At 43.4% G+C, this 26,820-nt stretch overlaps 2 protein-coding genes across 2 annotated transcripts; both read left to right on the forward strand.

The window, feature by feature from the left end:
• The first annotated feature begins 1,503 nt into the window (after positions 1-1,503).
• LOC121764070 lies at positions 1,504-9,563 on the forward strand. Its single transcript, XM_042160156.1, has 4 exons — positions 1,504-1,628; positions 1,917-3,704; positions 3,765-4,196; positions 9,455-9,563. Exons 1-4 carry the CDS (start codon positions 1,504-1,506, stop codon positions 9,561-9,563), a joined length of 2,454 nt encoding a protein of 817 aa, XP_042016090.1.
• A 7,467-nt stretch (positions 9,564-17,030) lies between these two features.
• LOC121764691 (30S ribosomal protein S21, chloroplastic-like) lies at positions 17,031-19,256 on the forward strand. The gene is made up of 2 exons (XM_042160711.1): positions 17,031-17,527; positions 18,871-19,256. The coding sequence occupies exons 1-2, from the start codon at positions 17,085-17,087 to the stop codon at positions 18,977-18,979; spliced, it is 552 nt and encodes a 183-aa protein (XP_042016645.1). The 5' UTR covers positions 17,031-17,084; the 3' UTR covers positions 18,980-19,256.
• The last annotated feature ends 7,564 nt before the right edge of the window (positions 19,257-26,820 follow it).

Here is a 26,820-nt window from a genome sequence, read left to right on the forward strand (position 1 = left end):
AGAAAATATTTTTTTTCGTTTTGAGAAGAAAAATGAAATTTTCTAAGCTTCCAGAAAAAGAAAAGAATTTTCATAGCCCTAAATGGGAACGAAAATGTTTATTTGAAAAGTTTGCAAGATGCAACGTGACAGCTGATACTTCGCATGAGATATGCTTAATGTATCTGTGATTTATGTTTAAAGAGCTTAACATGAATGTATAGATGTCATGGGGACTATGTATGTGAACCTAGAGTGCTTTAGAGAAGTACCTTAGGTGAGACATGCAGAATCAAGTATTAGCAGAATGAGAACTTGTTACCGCCTTCCAGGGCGACGAGACCAACTGAACTCATCAGTTAGGGAGAACCCCTAATTCCACAGAATTTCAAAAAAAATCAATCAACAACGAACCAGAAAGTATCGTTGCAATACCTATAGACAGCAAAGAAAGGAAGTTCATTCCTTTGAGCATACAGATAGTACATATATAGATATGTGTATACCAGCCGGTTATGAGACATAGCCACAGACAAACCTAGTACGACCCCTTCGAGAGACAGCGACTCAGTTCATACCATCTTTTTACAGCTTTTTACATACTTATATGCATACTTTCAGTTACCAGCCGTTTTGAGGGCCTTTCTTCTTTTATGTAGAGATGGCACGACAGCGTTTTACCCACCGACGCCCACTCCGGACAGATGCTGACCCAGATGCGGTGGTGCGTTACTACAGGACGTACCGGCGTTGCCATGGGGACACTCTTGCCGAATTCGTCGCCCATTATGGTAAGCTATGGGATGAGGCGAATTGGCACGGGGTAAAGCCCTACGAGGGCATCGTGAGACTGGTGGAGTTGTTCCCACCGGAGTGGCAGGGGTGGATGGCGACCACAGCCCAGTTGTACACTTCTTCGCGGCCTCCGACCTATGAGCCGATAGGAGACATGCCGGGCTTCTTGAGTGCAGTCTCGGCAGGGTGTTTCCACTTTGGGAACGGGCCCCCGCCAGACATGCAGGCCCCGGGGAGTGAGCGGTTCCGTAGCCTGCCACCTTTGGCCCTGATGCGGGCGGCAGACGGGGTGTTTGAGGAGGGACAGTCGTCCCGAGTACCCGGCCGTCGCAGAGGCAGGGCAGAGATGGGGGATGTGTCGGAGTCCAGCGACGGGGTTGAGCGGATAGAGAGCGGTACCAGGGGTGGAGAGAGCGAGGAGGATCCCGACGAGGATCCAGAGGAGGAGGATCCAGAGGAGGAGGATCCCGAGGAGGACATAGTAGGGGACGATGACGATGACGAGGAGCCTCAGATTGGCAGCCTCGCGGACCAGATAGTGGGGGTCAACCCTCCACAGCCCTCGAGCCACCACCAGAGATTCCTCCACCACCCATGGAGCCATTTCCCGAGGAGTTGGAGCAACCCCTCCACCCAGTAGACGAGGCGTTCTACAGGGGGCTATACTACTACGCCAAGCATGTGGACAAGGATTTAGTCTCCGACCTCGACGTACCAGTGGCGCCTTGCATGGCCCCAGAGATCCCGCAGCCGGTCGTCACCTCCGAGGGCGAGGAGGAGGTATGGTCACCTATAGAGATGCCCCTCCCTGGGACGAGCCACGACGACCCGATGTGGATCGACAGTGACTTGGAGTAGGGGTCGGTCAGGCGGGACATAGCCGTGCTAGCTTAGTAGATTAGTTTCCCTTTCTTTTGTAAGAACTGCAGTGATGTCATATGTAAAAGATATTAAGACCTCGTGAGAGGCAATTTTCCCACTTTATGATGAATGCATATGATGTGCCACTTTATGACTCCTATTTGATTTTGTTAAACATATGCGTGAAAGAGAATGCATGAGATGTGAAACGAATCCTAAGGAAATATAAACTCTGTATTGATAAAAGTGAATAACTAGTACTGATATCGTGTTATAAACAGAATGCCTCCCAGAAGACAAGCAGGCAGGCCAAGAAGGTACGCGCAAGTACCAGAGCAGGTACCTAGGAGAGACCAGACTGGGGGAGCAGGAGCACAACCGCCACCTCCTCCACCACCGCCTCCTGCAGTGCCGGAGAGGCGAAAGGAAGAAACATTTCTCAAACAGAATCCACCTGTCTTCAACGGTCTGAGAAACCCAGCTATAGCAGAGACCTGGGTGCGTGCGATTGAGCGCATTTTTGATTTCCTTCAGTGCACCGACAGGGAGCGACTCTCATGTGTGAAGTTTAAGCTGGTTGAGTCCGCCGACTTCTGGTGGGAAGCTAGGCGAAAGGTTATGACTCGTGAACAGTTGGAGCACATGACCTGGGAGGAGTTCAAGAATGAGCTGTACGGCAAGTACATCCCCAAGAGTTACCGCAAGGCCAAAGAGGTGGAGTTTTACAGTTTGAAACAGGGAAAGATGACAGTGACCGAGTACGATAGGTTATTCTGCGACATGTCACGCTATGCGCCGGGACTAGTAGACACGGACGAGAAAATGGCCGAAAAGTTCTGCACTGGTCTGAGATCGGAGATAAGGATGGCTCTGGCCAGTCATGGAGGTCTGTCCTATATTGAGTCGTTGGGCCGGGCCCTGGACGTTGAGGCAGCTATGCCCAAAGAGAGGCCGACGGCACATGTCATCACCTCCCCACCGCCGCCACAGCAGCAGTTCCCTCGAGAAAAGAGGAAGTGGGAAGGAGACCGGGTTTCGACTGATGCTAAGAAACCACAGTTTGCTCCTAAGCCACAGCAGAACAGTTGGCACCAAACTGCCCCAACTCCAACTGTGGAGCGCAGAGCACAGGCACCTCGATGTGCAATATGCTCGAAGAAACATGACGGCGAGTGCAAGGCCGGGACAGATGGATGCTTCCACTGTGGGCAGAAGGGACATTTCGCCAGAAACTGCCCGAGCAAGGCGACTGGGATGGGAGGACAGCGTTCGCAACTGCGGGCACTCCAGGCTGCACAAGAGAAAGAGAGTGCAACACTCCCTGCACCACAGCCTCAGCGACAGCTACGCCCAAGACTTCCCCCACAGGCAAGAGCCTTTGCACTGCAACAGAAACAGGCTAAGGTCGAGAAAGGGAAACGGGAGCAAGGCAATTTGGCAGGTATGGGAACTCTCCTCAACGTACCTATCACCATTTTGTTTGATACCGGTGCATCGCACTCTTTTATATCAGCACCTTGTGTGGATACTTTGAACTTGCCTACGGATGTGATAGAACATAAGATGAGGGTGTCCTCACCCGTAGGAGGCCTTATAGACATCTCACGAACGTGCTCAAACATAAAGTTTTCAATGGGAAATTTGAACCTAACAGCTCGTAACTTACATGTAATGTCGATGTGGAGCGTCGACATCATACTGGGAATGGATTGGTTAGCTGAGAACTATGCTACCATCCGTTGTAAGGAGAGACAGATAGCGTTACAGTACCCCGGGACAGAACCCGTAATTTTCCATGGGATCTCCATGAGGAAAAGAAAGTCGATTATTTCTGCCCTACAAGCAACAGCCATGATGAGGAAGGGATGTCCTGCATACCTCGTCTACTTGAACGAAGAGGAGAAAAAGGACAGAAAAATCGAGGACGTAGCAATAGTACGAGAATATCCTGACGTCTTTCCAGAAGAACTACCAGGCTTGCCGCCTGACAGGCAAGTGGAGTTCACCATCGATCTAGAACCCGGATCAGCTCCCATATCAAAGGCGCCTTACAGAATGGCACCAAAGGAGTTAGAGGAACTCAAGATACAATTACAAGAACTACTGGACCTGGGTTTTATCCGACCCAGTGTGTCGCCATGGGGCGCACCAGTGCTATTCGTAAAGAAGAAAGATGGCACTTTGAGAATGTGTATTGACTATCGAGAGCTGAACAAGATAACCCTGAAGAACAAGTATCCTTTACCAAGAATTGATGACCTCTTCGATCAACTGCAAGGAGCTGGAGTTTTCTCGAAGATGGATCTGAGATCGGGTTATCATCAGCTGAGAGTTCGACAAGACGATATACCCAGGACTGCATTCCGCACCAGATACGGCCATTATGAGTTCACGGTAATGCCTTTTGGGCTTACCAATGCTCCGGCTGTGTTCATGGACCTGATGAACCGCGTGTTCCACCCGTACTTGGACAAGTTCGTTCTAGTCTTTATAGATGATGTGCTCATCTACTCGAAGAACAAAAAGGAACACGAGGAACATTTGAGGGCCACCTTAGAAACGTTAAGAGCCGAGAAACTCTATGCGAAGTTCAGCAAGTGTGAGTTCTGGCTTAACGAAGTGAATTTCCTTGGACACATAGTGACGGCAGAAGGGATCCGAGTAGACCCTGCTAAAGTTGAAGCCGTGCAACGTTGGCAGTCACCAGCGACGCCCAATGAAATTCGGAGTTTCCTAGGACTGGCAGGATACTACCGAAGATTCATTGAGGGATTTTCTAAAATAGCGAGGCCGATGACTCAACAGCTCAAGAAAGGAGTTAAAGTCAATTGGACCCCGGAATGTGAAGCAAGCTTCTAGTTGCTAAAGGAAAAGTTGACCACAGCGCCAGTTTTAGCCGTGCCAGAAGCGGGAGTCGACTATGTGGTGTATACAGATGCTCGAAGGTCGGACTCGGGTGCGTGCTGATGCAGAAGGGCAAGGTGATAGCATATGCGTCACGCCAGTTAAGGCCGCACGGGTTGAATTACCCGACGCACGACCTGGAACTAGCAGCAGTGGTACACGCTTTGAAGATTTGGAGACATCACCTCTATGGAGTCCGGTGTGAGATCTTCACAGATCATAAGAGTCTCAAATACTTCTTTGAGCAGAAGGATCTGAATATGAGACAACGCAGATGGCTAGAATTAGTCAAAGACTACGACTGTAGTATAAATTACCACCCAGGCAAGGCCAATGTGGTAGCAGATGCCTTGAGCAGAAAGACTGCGCCTCAAGTGGCTACTTTCCTCACACAAGAGGAAGAGCTTATCTGGGAATTCGCCAAGATGCGACTGGAGATAGTGAGAGCCCCGGAGACAGTGGACAGCAGAATATCCACCTTGGTCTTAGAACCAGATTTAAGAGCTAGAATCATTGACGCCCAGAGATACGATGAAGCCCTAGAAAAGGTTCGTCTCAGAGTGAGGACGGGAAAAGGGGATTACCACCACGAAGAGGCGGATAATGCTCTCACTTTCAAAGGGAGATTATGCGTACCCAATGAGGAGGCACTTAGGAACGAGGTCATGAGTGAAGCTCATGAGACACCCTACATTGCTCATCCTGGGAGTACAAAGATGTATCAGGACTTGAAGAAGCAATTTTGGTGGGATGGCATGAAGAAAAGCATAGCATCGTTTGTAGAAAGATGCCTGGCTTGCCAGCAAGTGAAGGCGTTACATCAACGACCCTATGGAAAGTTACAGCCTCTCGAGATTCCAGAATGGAAATGGGAGCATATAGCAATGGATTTTGTGACAGGATTGCCAAAATCACAACGAGGAAACACAGCCATCTGGGTGATTATAGATCGCCTCACCAAAAGTGCTCACGTCATACCAATTCGTATCACATACGGATCAGACAAGTTGGCACAGATTTATATACAAGAGATTGTGCGCCTACATGGTGTACCAGTAACGATCACCTCAGATCGAGATTCAAAATTTACTTCTAGATTTTGGATAAGCCTACAGCGAGAGTTAGGCACTCAGCTGAATTTCAGCACAGCATTCCCCACAGACGGACGGACAGTCCGAAAGGACGATTCAGACATTAGAAGATATGTTAAGAGCCGTAGTGCTCGACCGTGGAGTAAGCTGGGAGCCAGTACTTCCACTTATAGAGTTCGCCTACAACAACAGTTACCAGGCAACTATTGATATGGCCCCATACGAGGCACTCTATGGGAAAAAGTGTAGATCACCACTTTACTGGGATGAAGTTGGTGAGAGAAGGATTCTCGGACCAGACTCGGTAGAGGAAATGATAGAAATTGTCCGACAGATCCGAGGGAGAATAAAGGAAGCTCAAGATAGACAGAAATCCTATGCAGATGCTCGCAGAACGGATTTACAGTTCAAAACAGGAGACAAGGTCTTTCTGAAAGTATCCCCATCAAAAGGGATAACCAGATTCGGCGTCAAGGGCAAGCTGAAACCGCATTTTATCGGACCTTATGAGATCCTAGAAACAGTCAGCCCTGTGGCGTACAGATTAGCGCTCCCGCCAAGTTTCGGGAATGTTCACAATGTGTTTCATGTATCACAGTTGAGGAAGTACGTGTTTGACCCCAAACACATAGTGCACCAAGAAGAAATGGTGTTAGAACCAGATTTGAGCTATGAAGAAAAGCCAGAAGCAATTCTGGACAGAAAAGTTAAAGAGTTGAGAAATAAAAATATTGTAACAGTGAAAGTCCTATGGAAGCATCACGGCCGCGAGAAGGCGACGTGGGAGCTCGAGGACCAGATGAAAGAGAAGTACCCACAGCTTTTTACCTAACCGAGGCGAAATTTCGGGACGAAATTTTTGTTAAGGGCGGTAGAATGTAATAGCCGAGACTTAGATTTCTCGGGAGTTATGAAATAAAATACTAGAACTTTTATTGACGAATGAAAGAGTGTTTTTATTTCTTGAGAAAGGGTACAAATTACATTTTTCAGAATCTCAAACTAAAATTACAATCTTTGGCGACGAAAATAAAAGTCGAGCTAAACGATTACATTTTTAGAAATCCCTAACGACTACTTCGGATGTTGGAAAGTTGCTTGAACAAATGAAGCAATTCCAGCCAGCCTATACCCCAATGAGAAGCTCGTGTCTCTGCTATAGTCAAGGAATCAGCCATGAGATACCATCTCCTTGATACACCTGTCACAAACCAACAGGAACAATAAATAAACCTAGTACTACACCTCATATGGAGACAAATGCAGTTAAGTGTACAAGCAAAGGAATGTAGGGAATAATGCATATATCCAGCTGTGATATCAAAGCACAACCAGGAGCTGTAAGCTCATCAGTCTCACGAGTACACTCTGCAAAATGGCTGCAGAGGTAACAGCCAAAACAGCTCAGCAAGGACTGCTCCCCAGCCAGTGATAACAGCCTGTTTCAGGCTTTCAGTTATGCAACAATTATAAAAGGCCTCAGCCTCTGCCTCCCTCGTTATCACAAAGCAATCGCAAATCAGTGAGTCAAAGAGTGAGAGGAACCGAGGCAGCAAGGGAGAACAAGGCCAGAAGTGAGAAATAGCAGCACAAGTTCAGTGAAGGTAACCTCAATCCCCTTCAAACTCAGTTAACCAAGTTATAGCATCATGTAGACATCACAAGCATGCTAGGATACCGTAATTAGAGCTCACACTCGGTAATCAAAACATAAGCGGTGGAACATAGTGAATCTACCACGAGAACTTAGAGAGTTTGAGAACTAAGCTTCTGCCGATTAGAAACCATAGCATAATCTAAGTAACGAACGAATAGAAGGCTTAGCTTAGAGGTAGTCGGAGTTGGCGGCGACCAGACGGTGAAGCCGGAAGTCGACCGCAAGACAACCGTGACACGCGACGGCTCACCGCTGAAGAAGATCGGCAGCGGCGGCGTGAGTCTCGGACCAGCAACGAATCAGCAACGACGATGGAAGCCTCGCGAGGCACCGCTATAACCGGGGCCTCACCTCGAAGCACGCCGAACAGCGGCCGAGCCCAGTTCGATGACGGGCTCCAGCCGAGAGGAGGCGTTGTCCGAGGGGAGTGCGACGGTGACGACAGAACGCCGGTGGTTTACCCCGCGACAAAGGTGGATCGGCGTGAAGAGGAGCCGCGGCGGCGGTGCTGAACCGTGTCAGTGGATGGAAGCGACGCCCCTCTGCCCCAACAGCGCAAACCCGCCGAGCCGGCAGCCAGATGTTGCGGCGAGGTGAAGCGAGCCGTTTCCGGTGACCTTGTGGCGGCGGTTTGCCGAGAAGAAAGGGGAAGAGAAGGGGGTTTGAGCTAGGGTTCCCCATTTTCGAATTGGGAATTTTGTAAAGGAGAAAATGAGGATGGAATCGTCTGATGGAGGAATGGAGTATGATTAATTGGGCCTTCCCAATTTAAAACACTTGGGCCTGGAATTAACTAGGTTGGGCCAGATTAAATTAGAAGGAGGAGAGAAATGGACCAATTAGTTAAGCTGGGCCGAAAATTAAAATAGTCTGGGCCAGAATAATTAATCTCTATGGGCCTAAGATTTTATTTCTGGAATTAATTCCTTAAGTCGCGGAAGAAAAGAACTTATAAGCCGTGAGTGAAATAAAAGCTAAAAATAATTAAGCGGACTTTAATGGTCACAGAAGGTATTTTTTTAAAATACTTAAGATAATGCGGGAAATGTTAATGCCCGATTCAGAATAAATTAAATCACCGATTTAATTAAAGATTTAAGACTTCTAATTTTAGAAGGCAGAAATTAAAATAATGAGCACACGCTTAGGCATGCATTCATGCAAGATTTACTTAAAGCCTAATTTAAGTATATTATTTTTGAAAAGGGACGTCGTCGCTCGACGAGTAAATCTCAAGTCAGACAGTGCCCGTTTGAAAGAGTTAAGCAAACGAGGTGGGCTTTTCTATCCTACATTATGTGTGGGCTTTCTTTTCTTTCAGAATTTATGTGAAAAAGCATGAATATTTTCAGTGAGTTGTCATGCCATGTTTTGTTTTGTGATTGCCTATCTGTTAAATCGAATTCGGGTCCTAGTAGGTCAGTAAATCCTACTCGGACTAGTGTACACGTACGGACCGTGAGCTAGCGCCAGGTTGGCCGGTCTAGGGGTCGTGAGCTAGCGCCAGGTTGGCCGGCCCAGTGGTCGTGGAATGTGGCCACATTCCCGATTCACACAGCTGATATGGCATATCATCAGAAGTTTAAAAGACTGCAGTCTATTTCAGAAAGAAATAACAGATTTTAGTGACCGGGACTTATTTTCAGAAAAACCCCGCGTTCACTCAGCTTGGCTGACAATTAAAAGAAAACAGTTTTCGGCATAAGCCACTGAGTATATCAAGTACTCAGCCCTGCATATTGTTTTCCTTAATGTGCAGGTTGATCGATCGAGGCAGAGGAGGTGTTGGGATAGAAGGCTTAATAAGTAGAATGATAGCTGGTGTAGTATGTCTTCATACATATTATACCTGTCTTGGAACTCTTCCGTTGCGCAGACTTAGACTTGATTTAGTAAAGACAATGTCCCAGAATTCACTCTGATTCAGTATTTTGTTATCTTTATCACCTTGAGACAGTATTTCCATGAATTAAGTAACTTTTATGATGAGTTGAGACAGTTCAGTATGTTTAGTCGCGAAATACCTACACTTTCTTTGACTAGGGAGTTGTGGTCGTGACAGATATCTAGGACGGCTACTAACCCGGGTAGACGTTACTATCGCTGCCCAATATGGAAGGTTAAAATCATGTATTATGTTTTGTTTTTATATGAATTTTTTTGGCAGGAAGTTTAATGACAAAGTATTCTATAGGAAGATGATTGCAAGTTTTTTCGATGGGTTGATGCGGGTCTTTCCTCAAGCCAAGAAGTTACTTTCAAAGAGTGAAACTTGAACGAGAACAATTCGAATCTCAGCTTAGAGCCAAATCGTTGATTGAAGGTGTTCTTGAAGAGAAATTGCGCACGAAAACTGAGGAGTGTGAAGCGTTGAAGTTACAATTGACCATGAAAACTGACAAGTGTGAAGCTTTGACGTTCAAAATTGCAAAAACAACCAAAATGTCCCGAAAGTTTAAAATCACAATCTTGTTGTTGTGCATTATAATTTTTCTACTTTTTTAACATATGTAATGTTGATTACATTTTCAATTTTCAGATGTCATATGAATATCAATCGAATATCATACGACTATCAAACAATTGAACAATAGTCACAAATTAGGCCCAGAAGCAAGCGTGGTTCGTTCCAAGATCATACGAAGTGATGGCTTTCCAAACTATACACATAAATCACGAATGAAGTATTCAAAATTGTATGAAATAACACACTGTATTCCAAACTATATACATAAATAACGAATGCAGTATTCACGTTTGTATAAAATAACACACTATGTACACAACTGAAAAATAACCAACGAAGTATTCCATCACATGAATTTCCATTACGTATGGGAGTGATTAAACATACATACATACATACTACTGCCATCAAAATATAACATTGTTTAGCAAAAAACCACCATTCAACAATTCAACATACATACAACCACCAAAACAAAAACCATCATTCAACATACATGCACCATATTGTTTGACAAAAACAAAGACCAAGTTTTTATGTAACTTTTCCACTGCTAATTCAGTAAGTAGGTAGTCAATCTTGATCACCGCGGCGGCCACAACACTGAGGCTGAGTCCTGGCCCTGGTCCGAGTGCTAGGCTCCGGAGCCGAAACATTAGGCTGCAACAAATATATATGAGAAACCACTTCGTACGAGTATAGAATACATATATAGATACTTAATGAATAGTACCTCTTGGCTTTCGCGATTGTTTGACGATTCAGGCAAGTTACTCATGTCTGTCGTACGCGACTCACTTTGCTGTGAACTCTCCCCAACTTCATTATGAGCATCTGTCCGAAGATCATTGCTGCATGTCCTCTTGTTATGACCTTTGCCCGCACCGGCGACATCTCATGACGAAGGTTCGTCGCAGTGACTCACCTCCGTTGGCATGAAGACGAATATGGGGCTCCTCACGCCTCAGTTTCTTCGGTCGTCCACGCTGTCGCTTCGTCCTCGGGGGGCGCCAGTTCGAATCCAACATCAGAACTCTTTGGCCAATTTTCCATCCCATTGATTGGGTAAAGCACATTCTCGTACAGTATCATCATTGTAGACTTCAAATAATAGCGGGAGACGTATCGCGTGACATCCTCGCCATTCTTGTCGATTGTAGCGATAGCATAAGTGCATGGTATCCCGGTTAGCTGCCACAGTCTGCAGGAGCATGTAAAATCGCCCATGTTCACAACATATTGGCCAGATGGCCCTGATACTTGGTACGAAGCCTCTCCGTTCCATGTAGCTCTCCAAGAAGAAGCCCTCGCGTACAACTTATCCACAATCTCCTTGATAACAGGTGGGACTACGTGATCGTAGCTCTTGATCCACTGACATCTGATCTGAATCCTTTCCATTTGACTCGTTCGAATGCCCTCCAACATACTGATTATAGCTTTTTCTCGAGCCAATGCAACCTTCGAATTAAATGTCTCACAAATATTGTTGAGGAGCACATCACAACAAGTATACGGGGAGAAATATGCCTTCACCCATTTTTCTTTGGGAGCAACCGCAGTAAGCCACTGATGTGCTTGGGGATACTCAGCCCGCAAAGCATCCATCTTCTCCACGTAATGTTTGAGGGTTGTACTTGCGGCAATCTCCCACAACTGGTCTTTGAAATTTTCCCCGACGAATAGCTTCTTGAAATTGTTGTAAATGTGCTGAACACAGAAGCGATGCTCGCTCTGTGGGAAATCCTCAAGAATCACTTTTGCAAGACCCTGCCACCAAGTGCAAAACAACACAACACAATTATCACATAATCACACTGACAGTACTGAATGTAATGATAAAATCACACTTAGAGTATTAAACTTTAATCATATCCGGAGTATATATGTAATGATGAAATCACATAAACCATACCTTTTGTTGGTCAGACATAAACACATATCTTGGGCCATTCGCATGCAAGTTAAGGTCATCAGACAAGTATTCCAGAAACCAATTCCATTGGACATAACTCTCCGCCTCAGTCACTGCCCAAGCAATCAGCCACCAGCCATTATTGTGATCAATTCCTATTGCTGTCATTAGATGTCCTCTGTACATTCCTCGCAAGAAATAAGCGTCTAAGAAGATAATTGGCCGACAAAAACGCATCCACCCCTTTTTCAATGGTCCCAGACAACAGTAGAACCTCATGATTCTTGGCCCTATGGCGCCAGAATCCCTCGTATTCTCATAGTGTAAATGCATGCTGGAATCAGGGTGTGTCCGTTTAAATTCGACTTTGTAGTAGAACAAGTTCCTGTATTGGGTTGCCGCAGAGCCAAATATGCCTTCCAGTGCATGCTTTCTGGCCCGATATGCCTTCATCCTACCGATCTTCAGCCCGAAATCTTCATCGACACACTACCGTATAGCTGCCAGTGGAATGTGAGGGTTGGTTTTGATCTTCTCCATGTAACGCTCACCTAGCCACTTTGTTGTGAGCCATTTCTGATCCAACACTTGGGAGCATGTGTGCGCGTGATCCCGTTACATATTCATGACCACATAGTCATGACCGTTGTGTGTTTCGATGTTCCTCAAGTACACATACCACTCACAGCCTTGCCATTTACACACGGCATGAAATTTGACCTCGTCATTCTTTTTCACATGCACCCGTCGTCTGGTCATTATTGCATACTGCCGCAACACATCATAGAAGAAATCTCTGTCCCTAAAAACATCACCAGGCTTCCACACTGGAAGCTCATTAGGTAGGAGCTTGAACGGGGCATACTTTATACCTTTCTTCGTGACACCCTCCAAATCTTCAAGGTCTTCAAGATTTTGTAGCTCGTCCACAAGTTCATCCTCGCAAAGTGGGTTCTCTGTCGTGTTCCTCTTTTCCACATAAGGCGAATACTTCCTCCGCCGTTTCGACCCTACCCGCGGCTGGTCTACATTCTCTGGCTCCTGATCCGCATGTTGTTGCTGGAAAATGGATTCATAAAATGATGCAAATAGCTGCTCATCTCGGCACATGTTTGCCAACGAGATAAAATGGTCAATCTCCTCATCTTCATCATCAGTCGGAGGTCCCTCATTATGGAGATGGAAGTCGTCCGGAACATACTCAAATGATGGAATGTATACATCATCTGGAGGTGCTAATTCCGGCGCGGTACAACAGGTGCTACTTCCGGCGCATCATGTACTTCAGATACAGTAGGTGCTACTTCCGGCGCTTCAGATACTTCTGTCGTTGGAGCTCCATCTTGCACATTACGTTCAAATCCTGACATTAACATTTCATCTGTAATGTCCTCGATGATGGGAACTTCCAACTGCGGTCGACGCTGAGGTTACTCTGAAAACTCCATGGTCGGCTGGTACACATTCTCTTCAACTGCACTTGGCTCTTCCACTGAGTTAGAAACTTGGTCACGTGGATATGCAGGTGAAGGCGTATGAATTGATTGCTCCATCGGAGGATTTGGAATTGGATGTTCATCTGATAGTGGCGGCCTTGGAAGTACAACCTACAATCGACAAAAGATAAATCACAAACGAATACCAAACATAAAACATAAATCATAAACATAGTTGAAAGTTGTGTAGTAACCTCTGCCACGCATTCGTGGGCATCTCCATCAACTACTCTAACTTCTGCTTCTATGGCTTCAACCTACAATCGACAAAAGATAAATCACAAACGAATACCAAACATAAAACATAAATCACAAACGTAGTTTAAAGTTGTGTAGTAACCTCTGCCACACATTCGTGGGCATCTCCTTCAACTACTCTAACTTCTGCTTCTATGGCTTCAACCTACAATCGACAAAAGATAAATCACAAACGAATACCAAACATAAATCATAAAAATCAAACGTAGTTGAAAGTTGTGTAGTAACATCTGCCACGCATTCGTGGGCATCTCCTTCAACTACTCTAATTTCTTCTTCTATGGCTTCAGACTCAGGTTGTACACCTGATACAGATTCAATAAGAATTGATTGACCCGTTGGAGTAGGAAATGGTTTCCCCGTTGGAGTAGGAAATGATTCGGTAAGAACTGATGGCGGTCTTGGGATTGGGACATCTTATAGTATACAAAACTTAAAGCATAAATCACAAGAACACCCAATATTGTAAGTCATAAATCACAGACAACTACTGCATCATTCTCTACCTCTGGCACGCATGCATGGACGTCTCCTTATCCAACAACTACTCCATCATTCTCTTCAACCTCAACCACAACAGCTTCGGGTTGTGCTCTTGTTTACTACTACAAGATTCAAATGCGTCCATCAAATTCTTACGGGCTACCTCCTCGTCCTTTTTCCATTGCCGACGAACGTCTTCTAAACTTTTGGTAAGATACTCTTCGAACTCGACATCCCTAGGGTACCACTCAATCATCAATGGCTTCCTCTGCGCCTGCTGCTGTCTCTTCCTTTTTCGTTTAGGAGGCTTCGGCACAATTACATCAGGTTCGTCAATCTCTTCAATGACCACTGCGGATTTTTTACAAGCTTTACAAAATTTTAGAAACTCCTCCGTTTCTTCCTTTCGCTTCTTCAATAAGGCGGCCGTCGGCGTAATCTCGACGACGTATATGTGAACTAGCTTTGTGCTTATAGCCGCCACTTCGAGAAAACCAGTCAGATGTGATTTCTCAGTAATGGGCATCAACGAGCCTCCTATTTCAATTTTCGTACACTCAATGACTATACTTCGGATGACAATAATAAAACTCGCAAATCGTCTTCCTATTATAGTTCAATCTGACCACCATACTTGACAGATCCAACAACTGAAACTGGTTTACGTTGCAAAAGTCAAAGAATGTCAAACGACCCCCACAATACTTCTGTTTATTGATTTCAAATATCGCACCACCATGATGAAAAGCAACTGAAAACTTTCTGGGTTTCTCCTCTATTAGGGTTAACAAAAATATCAAAATTAAACCCAAAAATATATACAATGACAAAATTAGAAAAACCAAATGCCACGACATCAAAAGAAATTCCCAAAAAATTCAATTACGGAACCCTAAATCACAGACTGAATCTCTTGGTTAGTGGAATGTCTAATGAAAGTTTTGTGAAATTTTGAAATTAAACTTACTGTATTCGGTTGCTGGGACAAAGAAATCCAAGTCAGGATCGCGAATGTCCCATGTTTCTGGGTCTACGTCGATTACCTCCGGTACGTGTCTAGGTGCAACCGTTGGCGGAGGTGGAGGTGGCGGTGGCGGTTGCGTTTTCCGCCGTGAGGAACTCCGGGAGGAGGACGCTCCAATGCAACCAGTTTGGTTTCGTTTTGGCGGCATCGATTAAAATGGCGTCTGAAAACCTCCGAAAATGGAGTGGAGTGGAGTGGAGTGAGATGAGAGAGCGAAAAGAAAGAGTGAAATTGAAATTGGAGGGAAGAGAAAGAGAAGTGTTTTAATTTTTATAAAATTACAATGCAAGTACATCAAATAGGTGGCGTGTGGGAGACCAACCGTCTGCATTTTTTCGAGGGAGTGAGAGAGGAGAGAAGAGAGAAGACATGACATTTTGTGTCATATCATTAGTAGGGTGTCAACATAGTGGATGTTGCAGAGCATGCAGAGGCGGCGTCAGACATGCAAGTGCAATTAGACAAGAATGCCCTTTAATGGCCTAAGGGTGTTATCGTCCGAAAATACCTGGTTTGTGATTGTATGTTTTGTTAGACCCCTGTGGTGATATTTTTTTTTGTTATGGGTCATCGGTGTAACAAACGCAAAAGTTAGGGACGTTTCATGTAGTTCACTCTAGAAATAAATAGTAGTCCCTCCGTTCCATTCAAGATAACCACTTTTCCTTTTTTGTTTGTCTCAATCATGATAGCTACTTTCCAATTTTGGAAATAACCTCCTCTCTCCTTATTAAAGTATTTCAACTACTTTTTTTCTCTCTACTTTATTTCACCTAACAATACTTCCTAAAATCCCGTGTCACTCAAGAATGTGGCCATCTTGAGTGGGATGGAGGGAGTACCCCATAAAATAAAATGATATATATACATAGAATGTGTTCAGATTCAATTTCATTTAAACATACTTTAAGTTATGTCAATCATATTACTGGATTTTGTGTTCAAGTTCGACGATAACTAACCAAGGAAATGATCTACCACCACAATCACAAGCATTGATTCTAGCCATCAAAAATTATAATTTATTTCAAAAAATCATACCACAATAATTTAGGAGGAAGTTGGTTAGGCAGGTAGTACATATAAATAGCTACCCGATTGCTAAAAGCAGCAGATATTCCTATCATGAGAAGCTCTTTGACAGGAATCTGCCCTTGCTGCCTCAATGTGTTGTAAACTGAGGCCTATTTCGTATAGCATAAAGATGTCTTCTTCGACTTGGTTATTTATTCTATTTTGTTTTATTTCTCTATACTTCCAATTTATCTGTTTGATTTCCGTCTATTTGTCTTTTATTAGGTTTAAATTGTAATATGTCTGATAAGATATCTTTGTTTCCCAACATATTCCAAGTTAATTTCACTAGTTTAAGTATAAAAACTCCATTACCAACATATATCATAAACTACTAACTTCTTTTGTGAAGTATTCATAAACCTATTAAACTACCAATTATATACTCCATATCAAACTCATCCCAATTATTCAAAACATAAATCGTAAGCTATTCAAGTCAATGAAATTAAAATAACTTTACATAAGATGAATCTTTTAATTCAATTTCTGTCACCTTCATACTCAAATGCTTCAAGATGAATTTACCTATGCAAATCAAACAAGAATCTCACATGCCCAAAACTTAAACTATCGGCCATTTCAATTATTGATCCACAATCAGATTATTTTCTCAATCAACAACCACGGCCATATTTATTTAGTTCCGAAATCAGATTGTTTTCGCATGTCAAAATCCATCTTAATCAAATGCACCGAAATGATTTTTGCTCAACCAGAAATGGGCCCATTTAAAAATCAAAATCAAAATTGCCAAAATAGGCCCATTTTAAAATCAACATCTCGACCAGAAATTAATTTCCCAATATTTTTTTTATTAAAGATAGTTGTTAGTACTATAAAATTATTATAATTAAAATTTTCAGGTATTTTATGGAGTAGTACTACTTATCAAAATTGAGATTTTTTCAGTTATGATTTTCATTTCAGTTTTAAAAGTTATTATGAGATTGATTAAAAATGAATGCTAAAAGTGTATGATTTAAATCAATTTTATATTTGACTTATTACAATTCGGAAAATCTTACTCCTATTAAATCCTTATCCGAAATTAGGAACACCAATTCCAGACTTCCAGTCATGGCGACCTCATACTTGGCCAATCTCTTCTCTCTCCTCAATCCCTCAAAGCCACCACCGTCGGCGGCGCCCTCTCGCGCTTCCAAACTCCCTCCGCTTCATCTCTCCGCCACGGCGCCGCCGTCCTCGTCAAACTCGCATCCAGGGTGCGAGCCGCTGGTCCTGTCCAACGAGGCGCAGTCGCGCCCTTCGTACTCCTCCGACGTCGCGGCGGTGGTGTGCCCTTCGTTGGCGTACGCGAACACGATGTTCTTCCGATCCGCGTACAACGTGCAGGTAATCGTGGACGACAACGAACCGGAGGAGAAGCTGCTCGGCCGGTTCAGGAGGGAAGTTATGCGCGCCGGAATCATCCAGGAGTGCAAGCGCCGCAGGTTCTTCGAGAACAAACAGGAAGAGAAGAAGCGGAGGGCTCGCGATGCTGCGAAGCGCAACCGTCGGAGGTCTCTCTCTCTCTCACTCTAATTATTACCGTTGGCGCTCTGCAATTTGCTCTGTTTCTATTTCTCTTATTTTGCGCGAATTCATGAGTGGTGGATGAGGATTGGTTTAGTATATTTGAATTTGAAGGATAATCCGTGATAATTGAATCAATTATTGAATTTTATTAGCTAACTCGAAAAATTGTGAAATATATGGATACAATTGTAGTTGATGCTTTTTTATCATTAAACAAAATTGAGATCGGATATGCATATAAGATTGAAGTGGTGTGTGCTGTTTTCCCCATCATGCTTCTTTAGACACTCCGAATTTCATGCTTTTGAGAGAATCTTTTTTACTGATAATCCAAATAATGTATTGCCAGTATTTCATTATGTGGGCAAAATATGTGTGTCTTACCTTGGAGATTGAGTTGTTTGTGGTTTTCTTACTAGTTTGTGGCTTCAAGCAAGTAATTTATTGAGATATGGCTTGAGTCTTTAATCGAGTACCTGACTTTCTTTCGAATTGAGTCCCTTTGCAATGTCCGTATCACTTATGGTGGAGCTGGGACTTGCTAATTTGTACACAGAAAGCCACAATGGGTGTAGGAATTAGAAGTCTAAAGTTTCTCCCTACCTTTATTGTTGTTCACTTGGACCGAGAGGTTGGAGATTGCCGACAGCCTCCTGTCAACTCAAATCTTGGAATCCTATTAGTCTCAGAAGCAGAACTTAGCTTTGAAGATTGAGTCTTATTAAACTACAATGGACTTTTGTTCAAATTGGCATGGCTTTAGATGCATATTTTATCAGTTTTCATTTTCGTCAGTGTGATAAAATTGATGTAGGATTTAGGGTTAGTACTCGGTTCTGTGTCCACAAGTGAGCCTGCTAGGTTTTTCATGCATGCTTACGGCAATGCTCACACATAATGCAGTCCAGTCACATTCGTTCTTTTATGGATGATATAAATAGATGACCTCACTCACGAAAGACATCATAGTATTGTCAAACGGCCCTCCTGTTGCTCAAAGCTCAGGCCTTATATAACTCTTACAACTAGAGTCTTTAGATATTTGCATGTTTTGGTGTTTTGAGGGTTTAAACTTTGATGAGGTTTTTTTGTCAACACTGGTATGTCTATAGATGCATATTTGTTGGAATTCCTTGAAAATTTTCATATATTGATCAGATTGATGTGGTTTTTTGTGCATCACCTCATTTTGTGGCACAATGGTCTTACATCTGTTACATGATATCGCCATGTTAAAAAATCCATGCATTTGAAGATAATTTTGCAGACATGATGATCTTTAAGAAACATGTTCCTTGATCATATTCTTTTTATGAATAATCTACAGACGACCTCAAGCGAAATTCACAACACAAGATAAGCCAGAGATCTCGAAGAGCAAGAAGGAAGACGATGATGACAACTGGGATATTCCTGAAGGAGTCCTTCCCAAGTGACCATATCTTTGTATCTTCTGGTTTAATGCTGCTCTGCTCGTCTTTTTTGCCTCTATCAAGTTGCAGCAAAGAATGTGAGTTTTCTGAGGTCTCATAGTCGCAGCTTTCTTCTGCTGATGAATTCACTGGTTTCGGATGAGATGGCTTCTGTATTCAATTCATCTGAATCATTTGTTACCATTTATCAAATTGAGATGGATGAAATTGGATTTATGTATATTGATTTACCAGATTGAATGGTTGGTAAATGTATGCAGTAAAATAGGTGTTAATATTATGGTCCTGTGCTTTAAGTATGTGTTGTTGGTATCTGAACTCTACAGCTAGATTGCATTTGGATTGACAATTGAAATTTTAAAAGGAATTGTTTGCAATGAAATCTATAACTCTTACCACTAGATTGCTTTTGGATTTACAATTAAAATTTTTAAAAGGAATTGTTTGCAATGAAATCTAACTGTGAAATTGAAAATTATAGTGCTGTCAATATGGAGTATTTGTGATTTGATTTAGGATTTGCCTTAATATGATATGTGATTCTTTGATTAATTTGATTTTTTTAATAAATTACAGCATGATGGGTAAATATGGTTGGAAATTGCGTGGGTAAAAATTGAATCTTGTGCAGTAAAGTTTTTAACCTTGCAGTTTCTGTGCAAGTCTAGTACTATCATTTAAATTCCAGTTGTAAATTAAAATTTTTTTTTACTTAAATAGAATCTTTATGGATATTTTTGAACCCCATATCTAATACTCCCTCAATATTCAAAAAATAAAAACATTTGAAACGACACGGTTTTAATGCACAATTAGTAAATAAGTAAGAAAAATTGATAAAGTAAGGGAGATGAAAAGAAAAATGAGTAAAGCAAGAGAGATGAAGAGAAAAAGTAGTGAAAGTAGAATTAGTGGATTGTGGAGTTCATGTTCTAAAATAAAAAAGATTCTAAAATTTCTATTTTTAAGGAAGTCCATGTCACCTACCGTCATTGCTCTCTCCTCCTTGCCACTGTTCTCGGTAGCTGTTGTTCCGACGTGGTTGCTGCACCCACCGCCGCTGCTTCTCTCTCCTCCTAGCCACTCTTCTCTGCTGTTGCTGCTGTGCTGACGCTGCTACTGCGTCGACCGCCGCTATTGCTGCTCCGCTTCTCTTATCGCAATTGATTTCGGTTCTTTCGGTGGAACCGAAAAACCTGTAGGTCCGAACCGACTAAGGATTCGGTTTTGGTTCTAGATTTCGGAAAAAATGGGAGTCCGTTAACCAAAAAATCAGTTCGGACGGAACCGAACTGACCGAATTCCCAGGTCTAATATTGATATGACCATAAAATATCACTCACTAAATACTTTTAATCGACTTATCAAAATTTGAGAGAGCTAAGAGCATCAGCAATGGCGCCCGTCCCGGCGGACGTCCGCGCAGGACGTCCGCCATTGTGCAAGGGTGACGTGGATACGGACGTCCGCTGCGGACACCGGAGTTCCGCGGCGTTCCCGGGACGTCCGTCGCAACGTCCTTGCGGACGTCCGCCATTGCGTTGACCCCACAGACATCCGCGCGAACGTCCCGATTGTTTGATTATTTTTTCGAAAATTCTATAAATACGGCCTGAAAAAAACATCGCATCTCTTCACGAAGCATTGCGACTCTTCCATTTCTTAACTGAATTTAACAGTTTTTTAAGGAGTTTCGAAAATTGCAAATCAGTCCTTCGACTATCAGAAATTATATTTTCGGATGAATTTTCTACACAGCAACTTTAATGGAAATAAAAAATTTCCAAGCTGCTCCGCCAGGAGCTGCCGCCCCTTGGACCCCGCTACTCGGGGCCGCTGCCCCCGAACCCCCGTCTAATCACAATGAATTCAAACAAGCGTGCACTCCGCACTTCCAAACTTATATGGTGTCTCATTATGATAATATCAATCAAGTTAATCCAATTACACTAAAATAACCAACAGTATCTCTCTCTCTAAATACTTTTCTTTCGAAGGTAAATACTTTTAATAATTATGCATGTTTTTTTTGTACTATGTATGTTTTTTAAAAATAAAGTGGTTGCAATTTCTCCGTTTTTGTGTCGAAATTTTAATTACGTAAATTGTTTAATTTGGTGAATTTGTGAATTTTTATTACTGTGGGAAGTCCGTCGGGATGTCCGCCACTGTGTAGTGGGAAGTCCTTATGACGTGGCAGTTGGTGAAAGGAGATTACGTGTGATCAAGTTATATGGAAAAATAACCGACCGAGTTGATCAGTTAGCAAATGTCGTTGCGACTTGATCAAGGCGCTTCTCTCTCTCACAAAAATATTTATAACTCTCTAACATGCATCCTACTTTAAACAGCAAGCGGCAAGTACGGGGTCGATCCCACAGAGAAACTGGTGCGTTGAGTGTGTGTTTGATTAACAGGGTTCGGCTGCTGTCACGCTTTAAGTTGGGAGTTTTAGACTACTAGATTAAACTAGGCGGAATGTAAGCAACTACTGGATCAAGTGACTCATTATGCTGGAGAATAGCGAACGATCAAGTAAGCGACAAACTAGAATAAAAGATTTAACTACCTAAACATGCTACGAATCTATGAAACACTCTACCATTCAACATAATGAAAGTTCAACTCTAGATCTGAGATTTTTTTTAAAGATAAAGATTAAACTAGAACAGTAGACGAAAATTCCGAAAACAAATAACTTTGATTTTTAACTCAAAACAGAAATGTGAAGATGTGGAATACAAAACAAGAAATGATTCTTTAACTACGCAACAAACACGAAATCAAACTAGTCAACTAGATCTAGAGTGTAAGAAAGCGAATAAAGCCGAGAGATCCTCGGTTGGAAACTTGAGACGGCGCCGATCAGATTTGGGTTTCTCTGTCGCGCTCCCTCCGGTCGCTCTCCTTCTTGCTAATCATTACTACTTTCTAATCTAAGCTATTTTGGAACTGGGAGAAAAAAACTCTGAACCAGGAACAGGCGGAAAAGGAACTCCAGGAAGAAGAAGATGATCTCTACCATGGCGTTGCGTCCTCTATTTATATGCTCTGCACAACAACCTCCAGCTATGATAACAACTTTGGCAGCGAATATTCGTCCTTGCTGGGATTGCGCGCCTCATCCGTTTATACGTGTCCTCCTTCTAGAATGTAGTGGTTCTTTGATAACCGAGTGAGGATTCGCCTTCGTCCTTGCGCGTCTTATCCATCGATACGTGTCCCCTTTTCTGTTTCACAGCTGTAGTCCTTGATAACTAATTGAGGATCGTCTTCCAGCGTATCGGCCATACTTGTCCTCCTTCTGGAATGTAGTGGTCCCCCGTCTGACTGCTTGATCACTACCTTGATCAACCCACACGGTTTTGGCCTTTTTCGCATTTTGCGCCAGCTTGATCAGTTTGGTCTTGCTGCCCTTGGTCAAACGGCATTCCTGCACAATTAACACTCGTCTTCCGCGTGAAACTGATCAAGTAGCACACTTTTTACCCTTTAAACCGATGCATGAAATAGGCCGCCTTATCAGCGGTGCAGTGGGAAGTCCTTATGACGTGGCAGGAGGTGTTTTTGGGATGTCCGCCGGGACATCCGCGCCACTGCGGATGCCCTAATATGGATGGATATGTAAATTATACTGCAATTTTTTAAAAAAGAATAATCAAATTAACCTCCAACTTTATTGTAACATACTTTATCCATATTTTAATAATATCTATATGTGGACGGCAACGGGAGTCATGCAGTGAATGGGGGTGCCTCTCTATCTATAGCACTAAAATCGAATATAAAAATGACCCACCATAAAAATAAAAATAAAAATAAAAATAAAAATAAAAATAAAAATAAAAATAAAAATAAAAATAAAAATAAAAATAAAAATAAAAATAAAAAATTATAATTACATGAAAGTCTAATGAAGGGATATGATACAAATCATTTTTCAGACCTCAAAATCCAATTTTAGCACAACAAATTCGCAATCTGACATCTTTCTTAGCCACAATCTAACATCCTCTAATCCTCAAAGATTACTTATCAACATTTATAAACATATAAATCAGTAGACACTATCAATTTTTAATTATATATCGTCAGAAAAAAGTTAATACTACTTGCTTTTTCAAAAGGAACTATATTTAGTTGAGGATTGACCAATGATTGTCTAACACTATAACAACAGCCTTCTAGCATCATCCATTTTTATTATTATTCATATAATTATATTATTATATTTTGATTTTAGTGAGACTGTATTCCAAATGTATGGTTCAGATTAATTTGTATAATTTTTTAAAAATATATACAATGAGCCAAATTCACAAATGGAGATGTCAGATATTAATATATCAAAGAAAATTATTTAAATCGGGGGCAACATTTCCTATATTTCTAGGAAACACTTTCCTTAAAACATATCTAGGAAACACTTTCCTTAAAACATAGTACTACTAGTATGTTTGGTGGTATTAATACTTTTATACTGAGACACCTGCTACATAGACCCAAAATTGTTACTTTCATGGAGTATTATTTATGACCTCCTTAATATTACCATTTTTTGCTACATTCCTTACTTAAAAGTAATATCGTTAGAGCATCTCCAATGGTTCTGGACATGCAATAGCCCTCTTATAGCCTTCCCACTGCCACATAATCTGCACTAAAATCCTCCTGCCACATCATCTGGACATGCAATAGCCCTCTCATAGCCCTCCCATAGTCTATCCACATCACTAATAATAATTATATAATTTAATTTACAATCGTAGCAACATACGGAATTTAATTTATGAGACAAATACAGGAAAATTGAATAATAATATTAAAATTTATAAAAAAGTACAATAATTTATAAAAAAAAGTACATTAATTTTAAAAAAATACAAAAATTAAAAAGTACAAAAAAAAATACATAAAAAATCACTCCTCGCCGCCGTCCTCTCCTCCGTCGTCGCCCAGCCCTTCGTCGTCGCCGCCGCCGCCTCCGTCGCCCCCAACGCTGCCGCTACTCCCGCCGGTATCCCTCTGAAACCCCTCCAATTCTTCACGCATGCTCCGGAGCAATATGCGAAGATAAGTCTTCTCCTCGGGGTCCACCACCGTCCGGAAGTCGGCTAAGGTCTTCACCATTTGAGCGCGCGTTTGTTGACGCGCGAAGAATTTGAGCTCATCGATGGACCTGCCGAGGGGGGATGCCGACTGGACCTCCTGGGAACTCGGGGTGCCCCCCTCGCTTCCCGTTGCGCCCGCCTTTGGCCAACCGGGCGAGGTCGGCGACCGAGCGAACGAGAGGTCGGGAGCTCCTGGGCCGTCTCGGGGAGGTCGTGGGAACCACCGCTGCTGCCACTATACTCACCGGTATAGTTCAGTTTCTACTTCTTCGGCCAGCCAGCCTCGACACCTGCCAGGAATTTCTCCGACTCATGGAGCACAAGGTAGGAGGTCCAGTAGGTGAAGTCGTAGTACTTCCCGGGATCCGGGTAGGCTCTCTCCGCAATCCTCCTGCAGTCCTCCTCTGTTTGGCCACTGGTCCGCATGCGGAGGGCGTTGGTGTATAAACCCAAAAATCGAGAGACGGCAGACCTGATTCGGTCCCAGCATTTCCGGTACTCCTCCCCGGTGCGCGGTCTCCCTTCAGGGCAAAATGCCTTGTAGGCTGCGGCTATCTTGGCCCACAAGTTGACGATCCTCTGGTTGTTCGAAACGAGAGGATCATCGCAGACACTCACCCACGCCTTGGCCAGCGCAACGTTCTACGCGTCCGTCCACTTCCTCCGAACCCCGCTATCCTCAACCGGCTGCGACGACTCGCCAACCTTCTTGGCCTTGCCCTTCTTCTTAGGGGCGCTCGGACCCCGCCCTACTCCCCGGCTTGGAATGGGGGTTTCCGGAACCTCGTTAATATCAAAACTCAACTCCTCTAAGGAGAAGCTCTCAAACGGCGTGTACTGTGCATCCGTTGGGGTCGATGTGTGCGAAGAACCGGTGGAAAAATTCAAAGTCGGCCGATAGACGTTTTTCCCCCCGGGCGTCCCCTGCGGCGGTGGCATCATCTGCTGCGCCGGTGGCTGCATCCTGGGTGCCCACCCCGGCATCATCTGCATAGGGGGTTGCATCGGCGGTACCCCCTGCCAAGCCGGAAACTTCCCCCGACGACCATCGGTGGCATCATCTGCTGTCACTGGTACATGTTGTAGTACCCGGTCATCGGAGGCCAACCACCTCCCACGGGAGCCGGGGGAGTCTGAGACCCGTTCGTCACTGGAGTACCTTCGTAGTTGTTCTCCATTTCTCGTTGTTGATCTTGTACAGAAATTAAGATAGAGAGAGTACTCGTTAATACAAGTGGTGCGAATGAAAATGACGTCCAAATCGCGTATATATAGTGTTTCGAAAAATTTTAAAAAAAAATAAAATTCTGACGTCGGTCTGACGCCGATTCAGGGCCTACAATGGCGCCGTGAGAGTCGGCGTCAGAATCGTCGTCAGTCCAAGAATCGGCGTAGGCGCGCCGATTTTGATGCCGGTTTCGCTGACGCCGACTGCAATGGTTCGGCGTCAGCACCGGCGTCCGTGAAAAATCGGCGTGCCTACACTGACGCCGCCATTGGAGATGCTCTTAGAGTCGTTCCGCCATCCCACCTATATTTTGTGAGGGACGTTACTGCAACTCAACATTGCAAATGATCACATATATCAAAAATAATAGACGGATGAAAATAGCAAATTGAAATGATAAATGAGGAGACAAAGGAATACTAATAATTAGTAATATCCTAAAGAAAAGAGGGGCCATATGCAGCAATTCAACATACAAAGTAGAGTAGTTAAAAAGGATGATGAAAAGTAGAGGCCTAGCTAGGCATGCATAAACCGAACCGGACCACCAGTTAACAGGCGGTTCACAAATTGGAATCGGAACAGCGCTGGCGGTTCGGCGGTTCAAGCGGACCGGTTCAGGTTCAAAAAAACGTGAACCGTAACCGGCGGTTCAAAACTGCCGGTTCGCCGATTTGAACCGGCGGTTCAGCGGTTCCAACGGTAGGATTCCGGCTAGGGCGTAGGTTTTCAGGTTAGGTGTGCAGAAAAACCGGCGGTTTCTGATGGTTCCAGACCTCTTTCATGTGGCAGCGTATAGGTGGCAGTGTATAGGCCTGAAAACCGGTCAGAAACCGCCGGTTTTCGGCCATAAACCAGCGGTTTCCGTCATAAACCGTGGACTGAACCGCTGGTTCAGTCTGAAACCGCCGGTTCAGGCGGTAAACTGGCCGAAATTTGAATTTTTTTTTTCTTCCAATTTTACTCCTATGAATACCCCACTTCCCCATCATTTTTACTCACCACATTCCTGTGTTAACAAGGATTTCCTTCTCAATCTCAATTTCTCTATTCTCTATCCTCATTCTCTCTAATTGCTCAAGTTGTTTACTACTATATTTGTTGTTGTGTTCGTAATTTACCATTTATTCAATACTCCGTATTCCATACTACTTTCATTTTGCATTATGTCTTCTTCTCGTGGTGGACCGGGACGTGGTGATCGGGGCAAAGGAATTGTCCAAGATCAAAGTAGTCGTCCCCAAATATCAAAGCGACCTAGTTGTCGAGAAGTTATGGAAGAGGTTTCCCGAGTGGCGGCTGAACGCATGCAAGTAAGTTCTAAAAAATAAAATTATTTTTACAATTCATAATTTCATAAGATTGAGTTTTTTAATTTTTTTTTTTGTGTTCCTAATTAAAACTTCAACTTATATAATATTTATAGATAGAAGAAGATCATAGGACCGTCATGCTACTCGCTAAAATGCATCAAGGTGGGGGGAGGGGCGGTGGTAGTTCCCAAC

This window comes from Salvia splendens, chromosome 14, assembly GCF_004379255.2.
Source record: "Salvia splendens isolate huo1 chromosome 14, SspV2, whole genome shotgun sequence".
Taxonomy (NCBI): domain Eukaryota; kingdom Viridiplantae; phylum Streptophyta; class Magnoliopsida; order Lamiales; family Lamiaceae; genus Salvia; species Salvia splendens.

Coding starts and splice junctions, on each gene's coding strand:
- LOC121764691 (XM_042160711.1), top strand. CDS start 17,085: ATGGCGACCTCATACTTGGCCAATCTCTTCTCTCTCCTCAATCCCTCA. Junction 17,528..18,870: donor GCGAAGCGCAACCGTCGGAG/GTCTCTCTCTCT, acceptor AATAATCTACAG/ACGACCTCAAGCGAAATTCA.
- LOC121764070 (XM_042160156.1), top strand. CDS start 1,504: ATGGCCCCAGAGATCCCGCAGCCGGTCGTCACCTCCGAGGGCGAGGAG. Junction 1,629..1,916: donor TGGATCGACAGTGACTTGGA/GTAGGGGTCGGT, acceptor TGTTATAAACAG/AATGCCTCCCAGAAGACAAG. Junction 3,705..3,764: donor TACAGAATGGCACCAAAGGA/GTTAGAGGAACT, acceptor TATCCGACCCAG/TGTGTCGCCATGGGGCGCAC.